The following is a 23,072-nucleotide window of genomic DNA, read 5'->3' on the forward strand; positions in this document are numbered from 1 at the left end:
AAATGAGGTCTTTCACTGACTCGGAGCTTAGCTACCAGGTGGGACAGGGATCCAGCAATTGCCACCTTCCTAGTGTTGGAGTTATAAGCATATAACACCAAGCCCGGTTCTGGGCCTTGCTCCAGCCTCCCTGAGTGGAACACCAGTGGCCCATCAGGCTAACCACAGTAGATGAATACGCAAGCAAACAAACAAGCGTGGGTCGTGCTTATGAGTCAAGCAGCCTTCTCACGTATCTTGGCCCAGGACTTAACCTTGAGTTTTTCCCAACACAGAACCAGGAGTTTGTATTATTATGTAATGGAGAGTAAAACCCCAGGAAGCAGGATCCGGGACCTAGAGGGGTAATAAGGGAAGGAAAGAATCAGTGTGAGGATGCCACAGCCCAGGTCTCCCTGGGTAGGAGGGACTGCCCACTGCTGGTACAGCATTCTGAAAGGCTATGGAAACTCAGACACCTAGGACAGCGCCTCCAGGGAACAAAGGGCAGTGACCCATCCTCTAGCTCCCGTCCTCAGAGGGTTCAACTCCTCTCCTCTTCCAGGCTGCATGTGCTGGGGAGCATGTGTTACAGCAAGGAAGCCTCGGATCAGGAGGCGTGGCACCATCATGTCATCACAGCATGTGCAGCGCTGGCCCACACTAGACCCAGGAACCTCTGAGATGTCTGGTTCACAGGAAACAGGGCCGTGGAATGTTCCTTTTCCTTATGGATGAAGTGATAATTCTTGTCTCCAGGGAGGATAGTACAGTGCCTACCTTAAGAGTGTTTTGTTTTCTCCTTTCCTCCTTTTGGATTGTATTGTAAAAGAAATTGCTTTAATTTCCTTTAATCATTCATTTCTATAGTGAAATGAATATCAACTTTGTGTCCCTTAACCTTGCTGAACTCTTTTCTTAGCCTTCATGGATTTTTTTGTTTGTTTTTTAAATTTTAATTCCTTAGGACTGTATGCGAATAAGATCATGTCATTTGCAAATAGGAATAGCTTTGCATATCTGTAGGAAATTTGATTTTAAGAAGTGAAAGGGTGGGTTTTCCCCATACCACACTGAACACCTTTTAAGTGATTGGCTGGCTGGGTCCATTGGAAACTATCTCACTTAAGGGAACCCTTATGTTTTCCCACATTGCCAGATTCATCACATGGAACAGAAGTGAGGGTTATTTAGAACAAGCAGAACCCAGAGAAAACATGGCTTCCCACCAGATCAGATCACATGGTTTCTGCTAGAGGAGTCCCAGGGTGAATCGGGACTCTGGGGAGAACTTACTCAGTTCATCCCAAGCTTCTCCTGAGGAATCTGCCTTTGTGGTGACACATTTCCCTTTTGGGAACAGCAGTTGCTTGAGTGAATGCCCTACCACCCAGGGTAAGATGAGGGAGGCAGAAGCCGGGCTTCCTTGTGTGGTTTTCGGGAAGCTTCCAATCAGAACTCGGTTCTGGCCCTTGGACTGCCTCCCTGATGGAATACCAGTGGCATCCAGTGGCCCATTAGGCTAATCACAGTTGGAGTTCTTCCTCACCCTTTGCCTGGCCAGGCAGTGAGCCAGGCTCATTCATGATGAACCATCTGGGGTTGCTTGGATTGCTCAGTTCTGCTTCCGAACCAGAGTGTGACTAGTGTGCAGGGGAGACACCAGCTGGACAGATGCACCCAGTCCACTAGGATTTCCCCAAAGCCCTCTGATGCAGTTCATGAGCCAATTCTTCACTTTTCTTTTTTCTATTTTAGAAGTAATGATAGAAATTCATAACGTGTCTGTGTTTAATGACACCTGTGTGAGGTGGCACGTAAGCCCAGAAAGCATAAACTCCAAGATCGTGTACATGGTAAGTAAAGTGAGCTGCTTTACCCTGCTAATGCAGAGGTGGAAATGTGAGCCAGGAGGACTTGGCCTACATGGGAGCTTCACCACCCCCACCCTTCTGCTGCCTTCCTCCCCGCTTCCCCTTCAACTGTCCTTTCCTTCCTTCAGTCACAGAAAGTGAAATCACATTTATTTGCAAATGTATAATAACAAGCTATGGCTATTTTAACTTATGAAACAGCATAGTTAATCACTGAGTGTAGAGTCTTGCTCACATATTCAAGTCTGGGTGAACATCCTTCATTTTGTAAACTTTCTTGGGATACCTCCTTAAGCAAAGAGTGTTGAAAACACACATTGACATTTCTGTTAGAGCCAACACAACCCTGAGACAAGTTTAGAAGATACTATTTTGGTTTTTCAAGACAGTATTTCTGTGTGTAGTTTCTGGTGCCTGTCCTGGATCTCACTTTGTAGACCAGACTGGCCTCGAACTCACAGAGATCTGCCTGGCTCTGCCTCCCGAGTACTGGAATTAAAGATGTGTGCCACTGTGGCTTGGCTAGAAGATACTTTTTTTTTTTTTTTTTTTTTTTTTTTTTTGGTTTTTCGAGACAGGGTTTCTCTGTGTAGCTTTGCGCCTTTCCTGGAACTCGCTTTGGAGACCAGGCTGGCCTCGAACTCACAGAGATCCGCCTGGCTCTGCCTCCCGAGTGCTGGGATTAAAGGCGTGCGCCACCACCGCCCGGCTAGAAGATACTTTTAAACTCCTTTCATTAGAAAAGAATTATCTTCTTTAATGGGTCTTATATGTTATTATTGCACAAGTAACCATGAAAGTAAAATGATGTTTCCATAACTAGGAACAACACCAAATCATGCTGTTTAATGCTGCTGTCTACCAACTGTATGGTTTGAAAGAGAAATGGGAAGATCAGTCTGATTGTTTTCCAGCTCCAGTGCCCTTTTAAAAAAGTGGATGGGATTTTTAAGATATGTGCATATTTTATGTCTAATGTATATGCCATCCAACAGAGTGTGATTGTGGGACATGCATTTATGCTTGGCATTCTCATGTGGCTTGTTTCCAAGCACTTGTACTTTGCTCCCTCAGCAAGGCTGGAAGTATATGCTGATTAGGTACCAGGACCTTCTTTTATTGTTGGTCATTTGTGGTCAGGAGAGCACTCTCAAATAGAGTTCTCACTTCCATCACAGCTTAGGACCATCACAGCTTGGTCCCGGGGATGATTAGACCTTGTCCTCAGGTCCCTCACGGCAGAGCTGGCCCTATCCTTCCTCCCTGGTTACCCAGTGTCTGAAATGGGATGACAAAGAAACAGCGCCAAGCACCATGATGTCTCGATCATTCTGTCCGGAGTCATGGTGAATTCTCTTGTCTTTCCTCTTCTAAAGATACACATCGAAAGACAGCAGCCAAATGCTGTGGAATCCGTTCATGAGGAGACAGTCAATGTGACCACAGACAGCAGGACCCCAGAAGTGTGCCTTCACCTCCAACAAGGTGCCAATTACACCATGAGCATTTCGGCAGCCCCTCCCCGGCGCTCTGTGCCCATCATCCTTGCTTTCCAGATGGCTGGTAGGTGGAAGGGAAGTGGCGTTTCCTCCTGGAGAATTCTGAGCACAGGATGTGGGAAACCAGCAGGGCAGGGGGTTTCTGCTGGTGTGAGTGGAGGGATGAGGCTGCTCCGCGGTAGAACCAGAGCAGTAGGAGGATAGAGTCTAATTCTGTTGTCATCCAGATGAGTAGCACTGGCGACTGTCTCTCCACTGAGCCCTGGGAGAGAAGTAGGTGGTGAGAGAAAGGACATTAGATGATGATGCCAGGGATTTGCACGTGTACAGGGAATAGAGCGTCTCACAGCTTATGTTTGCTGGGAAGTCCAACAGGCCTTTCTTTCCCTTTGCTTAAGAAAGAGGAGGAACAGAGGCTGAAGGTCACCTTCTCATTTACTATGAGCTGCTCTGGCTGGGGACTCAGGTCAAGAGTGGTTAAGTGGGAGGAGGAGGCAGCCCTAGCGTGCAGAAAGGTCCATATTGGTAAATGGGGAGTGGGCCCAAAGGAGCTTAAGCAGGTGGGATAGGAGCCAGAGGTGGCGGTACACACCTTTAATCCTAGCACTCTGTAAGCGGAAGTACGTGGATCTCTGTGAGTTTGAGGCCACCATAGTCTACAGAGTGAGATTCAGGCCAGTCAGGGCGGGTACAGTGAAACCTGTCTTAAAGGAAGAGGAAGAGGATGAGGATGAGGATGAGGAATAGGGGCTGGGGGTTGGCTCGGTTGGCACACAGCACACGGACCTGAATTTGGATCCCCAGCACCCACGTTAAAAGCCCTCAGTAGTTAGGCATCTGAAATCTCAGCACTGGGAGACAGGAGGACCCCGGGGGCCTGCTGACCAGCCAGTCTACCCAAATCAGTAAGCTCCAGGTTTAGTGAGAGACTGTCTCAAAACATAAATGATTTAGGACACCCAGTGTTGCCCTCTGGTTCACACGAACCACACACACGTGCATTCTCCCCCCGCCCACCACACACACAAGTACAAACACATGCAAATTCAAGCATGTATGCAAAAAGTAGGAATAAACCACTGCATGTTACTGTCACGGGATTTAAGACTATGACACAATTAAAGGAAGTTGTGTGGGCCTCTGAACACGGATGTTCTGGCCTGAACAACAAGCTCTTTGTCAACTAAGCCATCTCCACAGTGCACGTCAGTTCTTCCAGAGAGACTTGAGGGCCAGAGAGGCGGCTCAGCAGATGAGAGTCCTTACTGTGTTGCAGAGGATTGGTGGCCAGCACCCACATGGCAGCTCACAATGATCTGTACCTCCAGTTCCAGGAGAGCCAATGTCCTTTTCGGGTCTCTGTGGTCACTCGTATACATGTGTGTATGCACACATATGCACAAAAAAAAACCCACAAATATTTAATTAAGAGAATTTGTATTTAATAATACCTTGGAGATAAACTTGCGGCAGCAGTTGGTGAGATTTATTATTTTAGGTAAGTTAATTTGTAACTAGTTGTTTGGTGTCCCATTAAGGAAGCCTACCTCAGATATTGCTGTCGCCATATATGGGGAGATGACAACCTAAGATCGGGGAGAAATGATGAGACAGTTTGCCTCTTGAAACAATATAAGACCAACTATGAAGTTGGGCCTCTTGGACTTTTTTTTAAAAACATAATGTTTTAATTGATTATTTGGAAAGTTTACATAGTGCACCTGATCACATTCACTTACCAGTCTTCCCAGGTCTGCCCCCAATCCTTGTGATCTCCCCAAAGCAGAAGAAGAGGAAGAGGAAGGAGAAGGAGGAGGAGGAGCAAGAGGAGGAGGAGGAAGAGGAAGAGGAGGAGGAGGAAGAGGAGGAGGAAGAGGAGGAGGAAGAGGAGGAGGAGGGAGAGGAGGAGGAGGAAGAGGAAGAGGAGTAGGAGGAAGAAGAGGAGGAGGAAGAGGAGGAGGAGGAGGAAGAGGAGTAGGAGGAAGAAGAGGAGGAGCAAGAGGAGGAGGAGGAAGAGGAAGAGGAGTAGGAGGAAGAGGAAGAGGAGGAGGAAGAGGAGGAGGAGGAGGAAGAGGAGGAGGAGGAGGAAGAGGAAGAGGAGGAGGAAGAGGAAGAGGAGTAGGAGGAAGAGGAAGAGGAGGAGGAGGAAGAGGAGGAGGAGGAAGAGGAAGAGGAGGAGGAAGAGGAGTAGGAGGAAGAGGAAGAGGAGGAGGAGGAAGAGGAGGAGGAGGAAGAGGAAGAGGAGGAGGAGGAAGAGGAGGAGGAAGAGGAAGAGGAGGAGGAAGAGGAGTAGGAGGAAGAAGAGGAGGAGGAAGAGGAGGAGGAGGAGGAGGAAGAGGAGTAGGGGGAGGAAGAGGAGGAGGAGGAGAAGCAGAAGGTGGTTGTCCAATTTGTGTTGCCCATACACTCACTGGAACATGGTAGATGACCCAGTGACCAGTCCTTTAAAGAAAACCGAGTCATCCATACTACTGCAAAAAAAAGCTTCCTTGCCCTTTATGGTCAGGGCAGCAAGAGTCATGGGCTTCCACATGGTTTTTGGCAACAGGCTTCAGGTCGTAGCACAGACCGCGGACAACCCCCTGGCCTTCGGTAGTAACGTGGACCACAGACATCAGCACGGTCCTGGCTGCTGCAGCTCTTCAGACTTTTTAATGAATAAAAATTATTTTATTTCAGGTATATAACGTGAAGAAAATATAAGAAATCAATATGTAACTAGAGAAACTGTAGTGAATGAACTCCTGTGGGCTTTCAGGGATGACACTCCTTGAAGAGGTCATGGGAGGACTGTAAACGCATCTGTCTCTAAGTCAGAATGACGGCCGTTCTCACCAATACCTGATGAGCCCTCAAATGACTTTGCCCCTAGAACAAAAAGTGTGATCTTAAATGTGTGTGTGTGAGTGTGTGTGTTAGAGTACCCACCTACTTGTATGTGCGTGTGCGGAAGCCCAGGGTTGACCTTGGATGTCTTCCTCTGTTCTCCACCTTTTCTGGTGTTTTTGAAACAGGGTCTCACTATGTAGCCCCGGCTGTTCTGGAGCTCACCACATAGACAGCAGGGTTGGCCTTAAACTCACTGAGACCCTCCTCCAGGCATTAAAGGTGTGAACTGTCATGCCCTGCTCTGCAAGAGCAGCCCGTGTACTTAACCACCAGCCCCACCCTGTCTGTTTAGTCTCTTTCCAGAGAATGGACTCTGGTTTCTAAACTCTGTTTCCCATTTCTACCTTGTTAAATCCATTCTAGGTTTTATTATTTCCTCTCCAGGCTTCTCTTTATGTTGTCTTCATTGATACGTTTAAATTCTTGGGATTTTGTTTCTTTGTTTGTTTTTGAGACATGGTCTCATGTAGCCCAGGTTATCCTCAAAATTACTATGTAGCTGAGGCTAGCCTTGAACTCTTTATCCTCCTGCCTTTACTTCACTGGTGCTGGGATTATAGATATGCCATCATACCCAGAACATTTTTAAATTTTGAATGGAATGCCAAACCCAGTATGTACCCACATTTTAATAATGAAAGTCCCGAAGGCGTCCCTCTCCCGTGCAGATTGAAGTTTTGACAGGATCCCGGAGACATTGTCAGTTATTCTCTTGTCTTGGCTTCCAAGGCGTGACTTAATTGCTGTGCTGATTTCCCTTTGGCTTAAATAATTATTTTAAAGTGTGTTAATATATGTTCTCTTTGCTCGTACTTCCATTAATGGTACAATTGCTGTGCTGATTTCCCCTTTTAAAAATTAATTATAGTTGTATCACATCACACAATTAGTGTGATAGATATGCACACATATCTACATGTCTTAGGGTTTTATTGCTGTGAAGAGACACCATGACCACCGCAACTCTTATAAGGAAAGATACTTGATTGGGACTGGCTTACAGTTCAGAGGTTTAGTTCATTGTCATCATGGTGGGAAGCGTGGTGACATGTAGGCAGACATGGTGCAGGAAAGGTAGCTGAGAGCTCTACATCAAGATCCAACAGGCTGCAGGAAAAGAGGGTGAGCACTGGGCCTGGCTTGAGCTTCTGAAACCTCAAAACCCGCCCCCAGTGACACACTTCTCCCAACAAAGCCACGCCCCCAATAATGCCACTATGGGGGCCATTGTCATTCAAGCTACCACAATAATACATACATATTTAAATTAGTATATGAAGTTAATCTGGTTCCTTATGGCATTTTCATACTGTTTATTTTTGTTGGTCATCTCCTGTATCTCTCACTAAACTCCTTGCCCTGCCTCCAGCCTTTTATTATTATTATAAGATTTATTTTGTTTCTGTTTCCTGTGTTGGATCCTCTGGAGCTGGAGTTACAGATGGTTGTGAACCATTTGAGGTGGGTGTTGGGAACTGAACTCAGGTCCTCTGTAAGAGCGGCCGGGCTCTTAGCCACTGAGCTGTCTCTTCAGCCCCCTAGCCTTTTCTTTTTAATAATTGCACTTCAATGCTAATTTCCAGTCTTATTACATTTTAACATGCTGTGAGGATTTAATGAGCACCTGTGGGGACCTTACTGCTTGGTTGGGCTGTTTTCACCGTGGTGGATGCTGGGAAAGAGTGTGGCGTGTTGGCATGTAAGTGGAGTAAGATCTGTCTCGAGTCTTCGTTATTAGATCAGTGGTTGTTTCTCATTTTTCTCCACTTCTCTTGTAGATGCTAATTGGGGTCTCTTGTATGGTTTGATGCTGCAGTTCTCGATGGTCCTGGTGTATGGATAGTCTCTCACTAGCAGCAAATGGCTCCTCCCTCTATCTGGTTAACGTCCTTCGGCTTACATTACACTTGGATGTGGTACCGACGTTCTCAATTGCTTCGTGCTTTTGCTTTTGCATGGCATGCTGTTCACTATGCGGGATAGTTCACTATTCTGGATATGTCTGTTATGAGGCTGACATGTCTGGATGAGGCTGCCGTGGTCAGAACACACAGAACATTTCTGGGGGAAAGGCTGATATTAGAGCAGATAAACGAACCGGCTTCCGTTAATGCTTCCTGGGTTAGGATTTCCCTCCTAACATTTTATTTTCTTTTTTCATGCTATTTTCCTATGCCTTTTGTCTCTTTTCCTTCTATCATCTCCACAGGGTTCTTTTGGCAGTGAGTCAGACGGTACATATTTTGTTTTTCTTCTGCAGTTGACTGCATTTCTAAAAGAACTGATTTGGGTGTATGTTTCTCTGATTACCAGTGTTAACGCTCACACAGCGCTAACGTCTCTCTGAATAAGCAAGGAAGGCCGAGTTGTACACTCGCTTCTATTCTGCCCTTACTTTCCTTATGCTGTCGGTTTGGTCTGGCGTTTGTTTTTGTTTCATACGGCTCATAGCAATGTTTGCAGCAGCCATTTAACCTTAGGCCTGTGTTTTAATGGGTGCAGTGTTTACTGCGAAGCTCATGAAGTCCCTTTCTCTGTTTCCTCCTCCACTTCTGCGCACCTGTCTAAAGGACGGTTTCTGTCTTGTTTTCACTGTGCAAATGGGATCCTTTCTGGGTCTACGATTATCTGAGAATGTCTTCTGTTGCCTTCACATATGAACGAAAGTTCGAGTGGAGATAAATTCTTGAGTTATAAGCTTGTTTTAAGAATTCTGTGAACAGATCACATTGGCTTTGGGATTTAAAGCCTTAGTGGAGGGTTTGGGAGAAGGTGTGACTTTCTGTCTCTTTTTGAGGGGGGAGGAGTTGCTGAAAAGTCAACCTTGGGTCTCACACATGCTAACACATATTCTAGCATCCAGCTACACCTCAAGCTCCCCCTCCCTCCCTGTTTTTAATCCTATGAGGCAATCTGATTTTCACTGTGGATATCAGAAATGCTTCCTTTGTCAGTAAAGTTAAGCCAGTAGTCACGTGTTCACGCACATGGTGAGTACCCACTGACAGACTAGTTGAAGGCACTGAGTTCCACTGTGAGGACAGGAAGCTTCTGTCTGGGGAGTGTGGGTGCTGGGCACTGGCTCAGTCTTTCTAGTGCCCTGGGGGACTTTGATCTGTCCACACATTAGGAGCCATTTCCTTCACCAAATCTCCATCGCCGACGGTTGCTTCTTCCCAACTCCATTTTATTTTCCCAAATATACCAGTGTGGAACCCTCTGCTTTCTCCTTCTAATGGTCATGTCCTTGTCTCTCTGCCTTGTGGAGTGCGTACCATACCTACTGTGTGTGTGTGTGTGTGTGTGTGTGTGTGTGTGTGTGTGTGTGTGTGTGTGTGTGTAATGCACTGTAAGTTCTGTTGTGCACTTTCATTTCCTCTTTGAGGAGTGTGTGGGGAATCTCAGCTAGTTCTCTTTTTTATTTCTACCTCTCTCAACGTTTCCTTTCAAGTACATTCTTCTTTTATTACAATCATTTCGGATGTTTTTAAGAAGTTATTATTGAAAGTACAGAGTGGGTGGGTGCTGCTTAATCTTACTATCAACAACAAAGCATCAGCAACAAAAATCCTGACCTCGTACGCATGCCTTCCTCTCTTTCTTTTCTCAGTGTGATAGAATCATCATCTCACAGGCTTCTAGACCACTTATCCCAGGATGATGAAGCGCTGTTTAGCCTGATGCTTCCTCATAGGATGGACATCATTCCCTTTGATCTTACTTTTCACTGGAAAATATCAGTGTCCTTCTCTCAGACCTCCCTGTAAAGGTTGGGTGAACGCCTCCTTTGAGGGGCAGCGGGGGGCAGGGGGGGGAGTTCAGCCCCCTCAGTTTAATTGCTGAGCTGGTTATTCCGTTAACTTGTGAAGCGGTTAGTCTTGGGCCCCCTCCGCACTGTATTGGTGGCCATGTCAGAGGAGCTGCAGTCAACCATGGAGCTTACGGAGTTCAGGTCACCAAGTAGCGAAGCTACATTGAGTAAACCCTGCAGAGGCAAAGCCCGGGTGGGGGTGGGGGGATTGTCTCTAGACAGTTGTCTCTAGAATGCCCCTTGTTTCCGCTGTACTTCCTCCTGCTTGCTGCTGCTGGGCTCCTGCTCTATTTGGCGTGGTGTGGTTACTACATGAAAGGATTCCACTGTATCTAATAAAGCATGATTGTTTCATGGGAAAATCCCACTCCTCACTGGGCAATTTACTTGCAGATCGTAATGAAGATGATTTTTATAAGAGCGATGATGATTAGTTAGATCTGTGATTTAATTGGACTTTCTGAGTTAGATACAGGTGGTTGGGACAGTGAGTAAAGAAGATGAGGGCAATGGTTCAGATTATTCTGTCAATTGCTCCAATAAGAGATACAAAAAAGACAAAAAAAAAAAAAAAAAAAAGGCTAGAAATTACCTTCCCCGTTGTTAGATGTGAGATTTGCAGAGGACGGGAAATAAGAACCAGGACGTTTCATGCATAATAGACCCATGAATTCTGCCTGTGGAAAAACAGGCTGATGATCAAAAAAAAGTAATTATGTCCCTACACCCAAGGTTAAGCCTGAGTTCCAGTTCACAGGTTTTGGTATGTACCTTAAAAAAAAAAAAAAAAAAAAAAAACAAAAAAACTAACAACAACAAAGTTGTGAAAGGAAATTAAATGACCTTATTGTGTGTCAAGAAAAATAGATGTTTAGTTGATCACTTGAGTTAAGTTTTGTAGGAATCTGCTACACTGAAACCGTGAACAGCATCCTGCCACTACAAAAGGAGCTGGCTGAAATATACTTGGCTTGCTTACAACTTTGTTAATCAGTAATAAAAGAACCATTGCTTTGGGGGTGAAGATGCTATGGTGAGAAAATTAATACAAAAGAAAATGGTTGACTACCTGTGGGTTTCTAAGAAGAACAACTACCTTGTGATCATAATGTGATTTCTTCCTGCCTAAAGATTCTCATTTGTGAGCTGGGTGGTGGTGGTGCATGCCATCGGGGGGCAGAGCCAGGCTGATCTCTGTGAGTTCAAGGCCAGCCTGGTCTATAGAGCGAGATCCAAGCTACACAGAGAAACCCTGTCTCGAAAAACAAACAAACAAACAAACAAAAAGATTCTCATTTGTTTTTGAAAATATGTCACTTGTGGCTGTCTTGCATAGAAATCTTTGTATTAGGAAGTATAAAAGGGAAAGTGAGCCGGGCGGTGGTGGCGCACGCCTTTAATCCCAGCACTTGGGAGGCAGAGCCAGGCGGATCTCTGTGAGTTCGAGGCCAGCCTGGACTACCAAGTGAGTCCCAGGAAAGGCGCAAAGCTACACAGAGAAACCCTGTCTCCAAAAACCAAAAAAAAAAAAAAAAAAAAAAAAAAAAGGGAAAGTGAAAACTGAGTGAAGTAGAGGAGAACAACAGAGGAGAAGAGGAGGAAGAGAAGAAGAAGAGGAGGAAGAGGAGGAGGAGGAGGAGGAGGAAGAGAACAACAGGTTAGAACAGAGAAAGAAGAGCAGGAGCAGCAGAAAGAGGAAAAATGAAATGAAGAATTAAGCTTTGCCGCCTCAGAGAACATCCGCACGTGTGTCTGTGCATCTGTCCAGTAGTTCGCCGACTCAATGCCTCCTCTCCGGTTTCTCGGGCCTGCTGAGCCCTGTCTCTCTGGGCAGCACGGCCTGGCTTCAGGATGCAGCGGTGGCAGCCTACTGAAGCTGCAGAGTCAGGCTGTCCTGTCAACCCAGGGGTTTGTCACGTGAGCTCTCTGGCCCTGGGGCCTCCACTTAGATGTTCTTCCTTGTTGCTGGTCTCCAGTGTGCTGAAGAGTGAACACTGGCATTAGCAATGGTCGTGAATACACTTTTTGCCCTCTCAGAATTACCAGGTGAGTCTACAGCCAGGTGACCCAGAATGTGCCTGATCCCATCTATCTCAGAAGCTGAGCAGGACTGGGCCCGGCTAGTCTTTGGTTGGGAGAATTGCCGGGTGAACTTGAAGACACGCCATAGATGTCCAAGCACCATTTCGAGTGTCTGTGTGGTTCTGATGTGCAGTTAGATTTGGGGGGCTGATGGACTGTGGCTCCACAAGGACGTTCATCATTGACTTGTCCTGTAGCCCGCCTAGATTCTTCCGAGGTCTGGAGTTCTCTAGTCCTTCCTTTGAAATTTGGAGACCATGTGCATTTGCTTGGAAGGCAGGTTGGATAGTTGCTCTGAGCCTCCCTATAGCCTGGTCTCTTTACACTGTGTTAAGCCTGGATGTCTTTGTGTGTCTGCCTTGCATATGGCAACCAACCTTTCCTTCCGACCCAGATGCAAATTTTGACCCATTTTTAGTTATTCTCAGTCACTTCTGTCAGGAGCGGGTGTGGGAAGTGGAAGCCAGACGCCTTTGTTGCCGGCACCGTCATCCTCTGAATTCCGACTGCAATGGCTGTGCTACGTGGGAACTTGGAGAGAGCACCTCTGCGCGTGTTGTGTTTGTGGACAGTCGTAGACACTATGTGCTGTTTCTTCTGTACATTTCATACACGTATACATTGGACGATCCTCAAAATCCTGTGGCTGTTTTTCCCCCTCTGATATCCTTGTGAAAACGTTAAACACTGAGAAGGTAAAGGAGCTTGACAGGTCTTCAAACTCTTAGAACCGTATTTTCACATTTTCCAGTTACAGTCAGGAATATTGTCTCCCAGCTCTTTGCCTTGTGCTGCATTTGTTAGCAATGTTGAAAATGCTTTGGGCAATCCAGCTTTTGAGTGGAGTAATTTGCCATTCTCATGACTACTTCTTAGGTGACACAGACTCCCGTGGGAGAGAGTCTCCCTGATAGATGTTTAAGCTTTTGTTTGGGAACCGTGGATGCAGCTCAGGAGAGAGTGCATGGTTTGCACATATGAGCTGCAGGTTTGATCCCCAGCACTGTAGAAAGAAAAACCAACAAAGAAACAAACTACCTTTTTTCATTGGCAGAGAATGTAAAGGCTTATTTGCTGGGAAATTTGCTTTTCCTTAGAAATTCCTCCTAGACTCGAAGTGGGTTCTTCAATTCATCCTATGGAGTCTTTCCTTTGGACTGCATTAAGAAAATAAAGGATTGCAGGAATGTTCTGCCCGCAGGAGGTGGGGAATGACTTTTTCTATATAATGGTTAGAGCAAGCCTGCCTCCTGATTGTTAATTGCCTTAGCTGAGCACAGCTACAGAGCTGGAGCAGCGTGTCTGCTGTGAGAGCGCGTATCTTCTGCCACACAGTCCACTTCTGGTCATTTTCTGTTGGAAAGCACCAGCCCTGAGACTCCTCACCCATAGGTTTTACTCACCATTTCCCTCATTCTCAGAACATCTGTCCACAGATACACTTCAGGACATTTTAACATGGTTCATCTAAGTACAACTACCTGCTACAAAGGTCACAGCTTGAGTAGTTTCCGGCAATATTTCAGCATTTCACTCAATTCTCCCAACTGCGCATGATGTAAGAAAGCAAGCTGGATAACGTGGTTTCACAATGAGAAAATCAAGATTCATAAGAAACTCTTCTGAATCTCATTTAGTTCATACAACTCAGGAGAGGGTGCATTTCTGGGTGTAGTGGTGTGTGCCCATAATTCCAGTTCTAGGGGGGCTGAGGAAGAAGGATTAGGAGGAAGGGGCCAGACTGGCCTACACAGCAAGTCCAAGGAAGCCAAGGTTACAGAGTGAGACCCTGGCTCAAAAGACAAAGCAAGGGGGCTGGAGAGACGGCTCAGTGGATAAGAGCGTTGGTTGCTCTTGTTCCAGAAGATCTGATGCCCTCTTCTGGCCTCCAAGGGCACCAGGAAGGCATGTGGTACATAGGCATACACGCAGGCAAAACACTCATAAAATGAAAATAAATAAATCTTAAAAAGGAAACCAACCCCCAAACAAATGAAAAACCAGAAAAGAGACAAGGGCTGGGGAAATGGCTCAGTTGTTAAACCGTTTGTTGTGTAAGCGTGAAGACCTGAGTTTGATCCCTAGAACCCACGGAACACACCCAGGCGACGTGGAGCACACCTGTAATCAATCCTAGCACTGGGAAGGCAGAGACAGGAGGATCCTGGGCGCTGCCCAGATAGTCTAGCAGAATCGGGGCGGGGTGGGGGGGGCTCCAGATTCAGTGAGAGACTCTGTCTCGAAGGATAAGGTGGAGAGCAATTGAAAACACTCACAAACATTCAAACAAACCGTGGAACTAGCGCTTGAGTCTAAGTCTGTAATACCAAATGTAAATGTAAATGTAAATGCTGTGCTCTTCACATTAAACACCTACCGGCCCTTCAAAGGGTCCCAGCTGCACTTACGTTGTCTCCTTGGTGATTTGACCTTTTTATATGTTGTCTTCTAGAAGATGATCTCTTAGAAGATGGTGGAATTCTCAATATTTCCGTATTTAATGAAACTTGTTTGAAGTTGAACAGCCATTCTAGGAAAGATGGATCAAAACAAATATACCAAGTAAGATGAACCCTTTTTCTTATCTTTTATAGAATTTATCATTCAAAAAAATCGAGTGATTCATTCCCACACTGGGTATGCATTATTCTTTTCCTGAGCATCTCTCTTGCTCTTAACCCCTGAGCTTAAAATATTTATTAAACGCATCTTTTCCCTGAGCTGTGACTCCTTTTTGAAGAGCCCACACCCATGCTTTCAGGTGTGTCCTAGCATCAAGTCTATATTAAAATATCTTTAGCAAAACCACAACTCGGCTTACAAAAAATGTGGGCTATCTCCAGTGGATGGTCCAGAATATTAAAGACACTGTTTGTGATGGCCGTTTCTAGAGATGAGTGCGTGTGAGATGGCCGTGAGGAGGAACTAAGTTCAAAGAAGGTACTGTGTACTTGGTGATTTTTTACCTTTTTCCTGCCTGTGCTTTCACACTTAAGTTTTAATGCGTTTAATATTTATATCCTGCTTTGCCTTCAGATCCACACATTGGGCATAGAGTTTTGAGAAGCTCATTGGGTGGCTGCTGGCTGCTGGCTTTCATTTCACTCCAGTTTTCTTCTACAGCCAAGCAAGTCATAAGCAAATTTAGGAAGGGATCTGGATTTGCTTTGTTGTCGTATTTAGTGCCTAGCAACTCTGGCAGCATGCAGTAAAGTTATTAATTATTCATTCCATAGATATTTAGCAAGAGGATATCATATATTATGACATGGAAGTTTTTTTTTTTTTTGGTTTTTCGAGACAGGGTTTCTCTGTGTAGCTTTGCGCCTTTCCTGGAACTCACTTGGTAGCCCAGGCTGGCCTCGAACTCACAGAGATCCGCCTGGCTCTGCCTCCCAAGTGCTGGGATTAAAGGCGTGCGCCACCACCGCCCGGCTTGACCTGGAAGTTTTAATTCAAACACGTAGGAATGTACAAATAAACAGGCAACTGTAATGTGGTACAATGAGTCACTGATAAAAATGCAATAGATAATGGAATGGGACGTGTGTGTGTGTGTGTGTGTGTGTGTGTGTGGGGTGTTTGCACATGCGTGTTCCCAGGTATAATTTTAAAAAAAATTTATGTTTTATTTTAATGTGTATGTTTTGTCTACATGTGTGTGTATGTACCATGTATGTGCCTTATGCCCATGGAGGCTGGAAGCGGAGTGTTGGATCCCCTGGAACTAGAGTCCTGCACGGTTGTGAGCCATCCTATGGGTGCGGGAATTGAACCCAGGTCCTCCAGAAGAACCAGGGCTCCACGTCTCCCCGCCAGGGTGTAATTTTTTAAGAAGGGAAACTGTGTTGTGTCATAGAAGGAGTAGGAAGTCGCTGGAGCAAGGGCGAGGAAGGAGTTGTGGGTGCCTGGCTGGCACAGCGCTAGCAGGAGAAGCCAGGAGGAGTAGGTGGGAAGAGGGGCGGCGGCGGCGGCGGCGGCGGCGGCGGCGAGCCCAGCAATGGCTGGTAAAGCCTTGCTTTGAATTTGAATGCTTGTGAGGAGCCACTGGAGGATTTTAAGCATGCAAGTGAGTATTTAAGTTTCCATGTTGGAAAGAGCCCTGGGGCTAGAGACACATTCAAGGACCCGAATAGTTTATTCTATGATTAAAATGGTTTTTCAAATTAGTACTGAAAGGAGTTTTATTTTGGCTAGTCAGAGACTTGACTAAGAAAACAAGTGATTCTTGGGGCTGGGAAGATGCCTCAGTTCATAAAGTGCTTGCCACCCCAAGCATGAGGAACTAAGTTTGGACCTCGTCACTACCTAAAGAGCAGGGTACAGGTGTGTGCAGAGTCAAGAGAACCCTTTTGGCTGCTGGCCAGCCGGGCTAGCTGGATCTGTGGGCTCAAGGTTCAGTGAGAGACTGTTTCAAAAAATAAAGTACAGAGCAATAGTGGAAGATATCCAGCCTTGGGCCTTCATGTGCAGGCATGCCTGCACATGCACGCGCGCGCGCGCACACACACACACACACACACATACATACACACACACTCCCTACACTAAAATGATTGAAGAATAAATTGAAAAAGAAACTAAACTTTTAATGTGTCAATGATCAATTTATGTAACACATGAAATATAGATAAATACACTGGGGGAAAATGAGCATTTCAAAAGCTGTCTGCATAAGAGAATATAACGTTGTTCATATCATATATGAATGTACTACCTGTATTAGAGAGTTGTCCAGAAGAATAGGGCATCGTGAGATCTTGTGATCCTCTGTTGGCTATGCTGTCTAGACCCTGGAGCATGGCTGTGGATGGCTGGAATGGAGTGGAGAACATTCGTAGCATTGAGCTCAAGGAACTCTGAGGCCAAGTTTTGACGGTTTATCCCTAAGGATACCAAGAGAAGAATCCAAGAGAAGGAGGACTTAGCTGAGGATGAATCTTATGAGCTAGGTATCAAGGTCTTGGATGACCTGAGGAAGGCTCAGTGATTGACGTAATGAGGAGGGATGGAGGTTGGTGGAGCCGAGGACGTGAACTCCAACTGAACCATTAAACTCACAGTATCCACCAGATAAAGTGTACTGGTTGCTAATGTTTGATCCGATTATTCTGGAATCGTCACAGAAGTGTTCCCCTTGTGACTCAATGTTGCTTGAGTGGGATGATTCAGACAGCAGTATGTGTGATGCCTCCACAGTCCTCAGCTCTTACCAAGCTCTGACAGGAAGGAAGGGGCAGGGAGATGGCATTGTTGCTTTAAAAGCAGAGCCTGGGGTAGTTCTCATAATGCTTGTACCCGCACAGTGGGCTTGTCTATGGGTTTCTCAGGATGGAAAAAAATGGAAAGAATTTTGCCCAGTCGCTTCATCACAGTCTCTTTCACTTGAGTGGGCACCAAGGGATTGCTTTAGAATAGCCTTCCGTCTTATTCATCTGAGATGTGTTTACTTCTAACCATCAGTGGTGATGCGGTTTAATCTTAGCCCTACACCTGACTGAGAGGGAAACTGGGTAGGGTAGGTACAGTGGCTTTGTAAAGGTTGTCCTCAGTTTCGCTCGCTGATGTCTTAAAGATAATTCTAAGAAGATCAACAGAAGGAAGTTTGTCGTACCTCCCCTCGACTTATAGTCTAGAAATCTGCAAGCCGACAGAAAGCTAACGCAATGCTCACTTTCCATCTTGTGACAGGTCAAAGTTCTGGGTCAGAGGTGGTATCTGGAAAACTTTTATCATGCCACTTTGTTTAACTTCACAACAAGAGACCGAGCTCCGGAAGTGTGTTTAGATCTGTACCCAGCCACTGATTACACAATAAACATCACCCTTCTGCGAACCACTGAGCTACCCTCGGCACAAATAACCATAACAACCGCACTAACAGGTAGGCACGGATGCCTTTCTGTTTTGTACCTCAGGACAACAACTTAGATGTGAGACTTGAATGGTATAATGTGGGGAACATGAAGGGCAGGGTCAAGAGCCCTGTGTTCTAGTTCTAACAAACTACCAGCTTTGCTTTGTGTTCAGGATGCTCAAATCTTGCCATTCTGTCCCTTTGTGTAGTGTTTTGGCTTCTAGAGGGTCCAGGCAAGGAGATGCTGCTTCCTGTGGGGGATTCCAGGCAGCCTTAGAGTGAGAGAATTCTGGAAGCCTCTGTCTCTCATCTCAAATTCACAATGGCTTTGGCTCTGAGGATATTGATAGAGACAACTAGAAATATCTTCCAGGAGACAGAAATACCATCCCCACTGTGTCGGGCAGAATCAAGAAGGCTCACACTTGGGCCATATGGGAGCATGGACACACTTAAAGAATAGGGTGCTATGGTCCAGTTTCAGTATGAGATAAGCTGGAGTGCACTGGAGTTTCAGGAGGCATTGGGCCCTTCCCTTTCTAGCTGGAGACTGGGGTCTGTTTGTCTCAGGCCTCTGAGGGTTAGACAAATTCCATGTGATTGGGCCCAGGATCCAAAAAGGGGAAAAGGGGTAGCCTCAAGCCCCAGATTATTCATTGGATGAGGCTTTGTGTCCTAGGTCTATGAGATGGGCAGTTTGGAAGGGGGTGCAAGTTCCAGACTATAGGAGAAGAGGACAGAATCAGTGATTTGGCCATTTTTTTGTCTTTTCTACAGAATGATATTTTAAGAACTGCTTCGTGTTCACTAGTCTCTTGGATTTTTTATTATCATATTTCCAACAACCTGACTCAGAGTAGCGGTCTATTGACACACAGGTTCCTTGGAAACTCTTCCTTTGTGGACTTTCCTGGAAGCCACATAGAGGCTAGCAGTGTTAACCACACAGCTCCCAGCTAGTGCTGAGGGACACAAGGTCTGTCCCTTCCCCTTCCTCCCTCTCCTTTCTTCTTTTCCCTAGAGAACCCACCCACCCAGCACTCTGCACATGGAGGCAAGTGTGCCCTACTGAGCCACATTGCCAGGCCTCTTCCACCATTTCTTTAATTCTTTGGGTTTAATAGTCGTATTTCGAGACATCCCGGGAAAGAGGCTGCCCCTTTGAAGGAAGCAGCAGGATGATGAACCTGTCCCCATCTTCTCAGGACCTCTGTTTCTGGTTCACTTTTGCTCTTAGTGGGTAGGGGGCAGATGGTTTGGCTTTTGTACTTAGGAAACTGCAGTTCTCAAGACACCAGTGCACTCACTGTTTATCTCACGAGTGGGCAAGCTTGGGATTACAGGAGAATTACTAAAGCCCAGGTTCACAGCCTCTGTCCCAGGAGTTCCAAGTCAGAAGGTACAGGTGTGCACCCAGAGTCCAGTTTCCAGCAAACTCTGCCCTGCTGATTCTGCCAGTCCACATCTTTGATGGTGTTGTTTTAGCCACATGCAACTTCGCCACTTCTGGGCAATGACAAGGTCCATGCAGGCAGAGACACAAGAAAGAAGAGAGGGAGGGAGGGAGGGAGGGAGGGAGGGAGGGGAGTAACTAAAATATTCTTTCCAGGAAGCTAGTGTACTAAAATTGGCCCGACCATGTACTTTTCCTTATGATCGAATGCTCACTTCCTCTGTTTCTGCATTCCTGATTTGGAGACCTCGCTGAGGCAGCTCTGATCTTGTCTTTGCCCAGTCAGTGTATTCACATTTTGTAGTGAGAAACCAAGTCTTAATCTTCCTTTCCACGTGGGATCACACAGGATTAATAGACAAAATATCATCCTTACTGTTCTGGGCAATTCCCAGGATGACCCTCAACACAGACTCATGACGTGATATGTTCGCCTTGGGCTGAAGAGCAGAGAGATGGCAGTGGGCAGATAACCTATTACCTACTTCTTGGAGGCTAGGGCTACATGAAATACCACAGGCTGCAGACATCAGCAATCTGCATCTTGTTTACTTGGTGACCTGTGACACAGGAACTCTGTGCAATGGGAAGTGTGACCGGAGGAATGGTAGCTTCCTGTCTGGCAGGCCGTGTGTTTACTGTCCCTTGAGCGTGAATGAGTGAGGAATTGTCTTTTCCTTTGTGGAAGGAGTATGGCAGGGAAGTGGTCACCCTTAGCACACTTGAGCAATGGAGCTGCCCTTTGTGATGTTGAACATCAGGGGCTTGAATATGAATATCCGTGATCACCCCAGGAGTCTGCATTAGGAAAGTAATTCACTGACTTCCAGGTTCCTAAAGACCACGCCATGTGTGTTTAAGAACATGCCTGTGCTCTCACTCTCTCCAGCAGGGATGTACATGTTCATATGTGTTTAACTATTTCTAGAATAAGCTTGACAAAAATTTAGAAACATTAAAAGAGGTAGGAGCTGACATTCTTTCCAGGGAACGAAACTGTAGAAATGTATAATCTTTTCATTTCACTCAGAAGTGATTCATTTAACCCTCCATCTTTTTTGATTATTTGAGTGGAGAGCCTGTGGATTTTTTCTTTATCTTTAAAATGTGATCATTTTATTTGGGTAGGTTTTGAGGCCATTTTGACTCAGCTTTCTTAGGTACCTGGAGTATCATTTTGATATTTATACTCAAGTATGTTTTGGTTTTTTTGTAAGATTATCTTGAATTCTACTTTTAAATATTAATTCTTTCTCAATGTTTTTCCTCCCCACTTCAGAGACCCTAGTTATGTATATCTTGGACCTTTACCTGTATTTCATTTCAGCCACTTCAGTTTTGACCTTTTGTGCTTTAAAAAAAAAAAAAAAAAAAAAAAAAAAACCTCATTTTAGGCCAAGCGCTTCCTTTCAGTCCTTGGAGGCAGAGGCAGGCAGATCTCTGTGAGTTTGAGGCCATCCTGGTCTACAGAGTGAGTTCCAGGACAGCCAGGGCTACATACTCAGACCCTGTCTTGAAGAGAAAAATCTCATTTTATTTTTGAAATTTCTCTATTACCTTTTATTAAATTTTATTCAAATTTATTCTTTCATAGACATCAAGAAATTCAGCTTTTATTCCCAGCGCCATATTGTCCCTTTTTTTCATCGATTTCCTGGATTCGGTCACTTCTGTTTCATTTCCTTCCTACTTTGTCTATTTCTGTTCCGAGCTTTGATTTCCTGACGGGTGAGATCTTCTCCATAGCCGCAAATGATTATTTCTTGTGTATTCTTTTTCCTCGTTTGTGGGTTTTAAACAAAGATAGCTTGTCCAGGCTGCAGGGTTTCGGTCATAAAACCTTGTTTTTGAACAGACTGCTCCTGCCTATCCGGCGATGGCTGCAGAGGCGGCTGAAGAGCTTAGCCAGGCAAAGAGCGCCCTCTTCAGTCCTGGGCCGAAGTGCAGCCGCCGGAAAGGGTTCTTTGGGGTTTTGCGCTTTGGTTGAGCATGAATCATCTGTTCTAGTTTAGGGTTCTTCCGGTACGTGGGATCTTGCACTAAAGTTCGTGTTTCTTCCTCTCAACCCTTCGACTCCAAGGCCACGTGCACACGCTTCTTTCTTCTTCGCCTTTTCTCTCCAGGAGCAGTGACTTCCTCAGCCGCTCCCCGCTCCTTCCCATGCCATAGTCTCTCTCCGCAGCCAGTGCTCTGGTGACTGGTCTCTTGTCCCATGATTTTACACTGAAAGTGACATTTCTTTTGCTGTGAAGGACTCTAGCTCCTTGCCCCCGCCCGCCAGCCCCCCGGCTCTCTGCTGGTAGGAAGTGGAGAGAACCCGGCTGGGATTTCGTGCTTCTTGTTCTATTTAAGCTTGTTGTGTTCGCTCTGCTTTCCAGTTAGAATGACGGCTGTGGGTGTGTGTTTGCGCTGCATGCATCTGTGTGTGCACGGGAGTGTGTTCACACGTGTATGCATGTGTACAGCCCAGAGGCGGGTGTGAATGTCTTTGATTGTCACTCTCTACCTTGTTTTTTGAGACAGGGTCTCTCACTGAAACTGGAGCTCACTGTTTCAACCAGTCTTTAGTATCCACCCTCCCCATCCCCACTCCCACCTCCCCACTCCCACCCCCACCTCCCACTCCCCACCTCCATCCTTGGAGCTACAGATGCAAGCTACTGTTCCTGGCTTTTACATGGGTTCTGGGGACATGAACTCAGGGCCTCATGCTTGCTCAGTACACACACACTTTACCCCCTGAGCCATGTTCCCAGGCCCAACAGCATTGCTTTTTATGTTGTTTTATCTGTTCCTCCTTGTGACCTGAAGAATATTTTGGAGAATATGTAGAGAGATTCAGACTGAAGGGACCGTGGTTTTCCTTGGACTAATTAGAACTCTATAATATGTTCTTAAGCACTGACTTTTTTTGTTTGTTTGTTTGTTTGTTTGTTTGTTTTGTTTTTCGAGACAGGGTTTCTCTGTGTAGCTTTGCACCTTTCCTGGAACTCACTCTGTAGCCCAGTTGGGCCTCAAACTCACAAAGATCTGCCTGCCTCTGCCCCCCTAGTGCTGGGATTAAAGGCGTGCACCACCACTGCCCGGCTAAGCACCGACTTTCTATCTCTGTGTCTTACCGGTTCAATTTTTTTTTCTACCTTGAACCCCCCCCCCTTTTTCTGTAGTCCATATATTGCCTCCTTTTACGTAAGTTTTCTTCATTCTGGATTCCCATGATTGATTTCAGGTGGTTTGGCAGCATTCCTCTGGAACCAGATTGTCTAAATTCAAATCTCAGATCTGCCAGATCTATGTATTTGAATAAGTTACTTAACCTGTTTGTGCCTTAGTTACCTTAGCTGTGACTATGGGAGTGATGTACTTACGTGGTGAGTTTGTGATGAGCACTTGCATGGGTTAATTCACATGGAAAACCAGTCTATATGTGACACACTGTGTCTGTAAAATGTTAAGCATTACCTAATTTTATCTAATGATATTTGTTATATGCCCCTTTATATTTTTGTTACACTTACATAGTAAGTGACTCCTCTCCTAAGTAAAATTAAGATCGTGTATTAATTTCTGTTGCTGTTGCCATGATAAAACACTCTGACAAAAGTGATTTAAGGGAGAAAGGGTTTAA

The 23,072-nt window shown here is 45.7% G+C and overlaps 1 protein-coding gene across 2 annotated transcripts in view; it reads left to right on the forward strand.

The window, feature by feature from the left end:
- The window catches only part of Susd1 (sushi domain containing 1), a 123,995-nt gene that overhangs the window by 55,550 nt on the left and 45,373 nt on the right, over positions 1 to 23,072 (forward strand). For both annotated transcript variants that reach the window (XR_008213736.1, XM_052716708.1), the window contains exons 7-10: positions 1,738 to 1,835; positions 3,230 to 3,416; positions 14,587 to 14,696; positions 17,826 to 18,018. Coding sequence is in view for 1 of the 2 variants with exons in the window: in XM_052716708.1 (XP_052572668.1) it covers positions 1,738 to 1,835; positions 3,230 to 3,416; positions 14,587 to 14,696; positions 17,826 to 18,018 (588 nt within the window). In the remaining variant the exon portion in view is untranslated. The remainder of the gene's footprint in view (positions 1 to 1,737; positions 1,836 to 3,229; positions 3,417 to 14,586; positions 14,697 to 17,825; positions 18,019 to 23,072) is intronic.

The sequence above is a fragment of the Peromyscus californicus genome, unplaced genomic scaffold (assembly GCF_007827085.1).
Source record: "Peromyscus californicus insignis strain IS unplaced genomic scaffold, ASM782708v3 Scaffold_5__1_contigs__length_169319896, whole genome shotgun sequence".
In the NCBI taxonomy this organism is placed as follows: domain Eukaryota; kingdom Metazoa; phylum Chordata; class Mammalia; order Rodentia; family Cricetidae; genus Peromyscus; species Peromyscus californicus.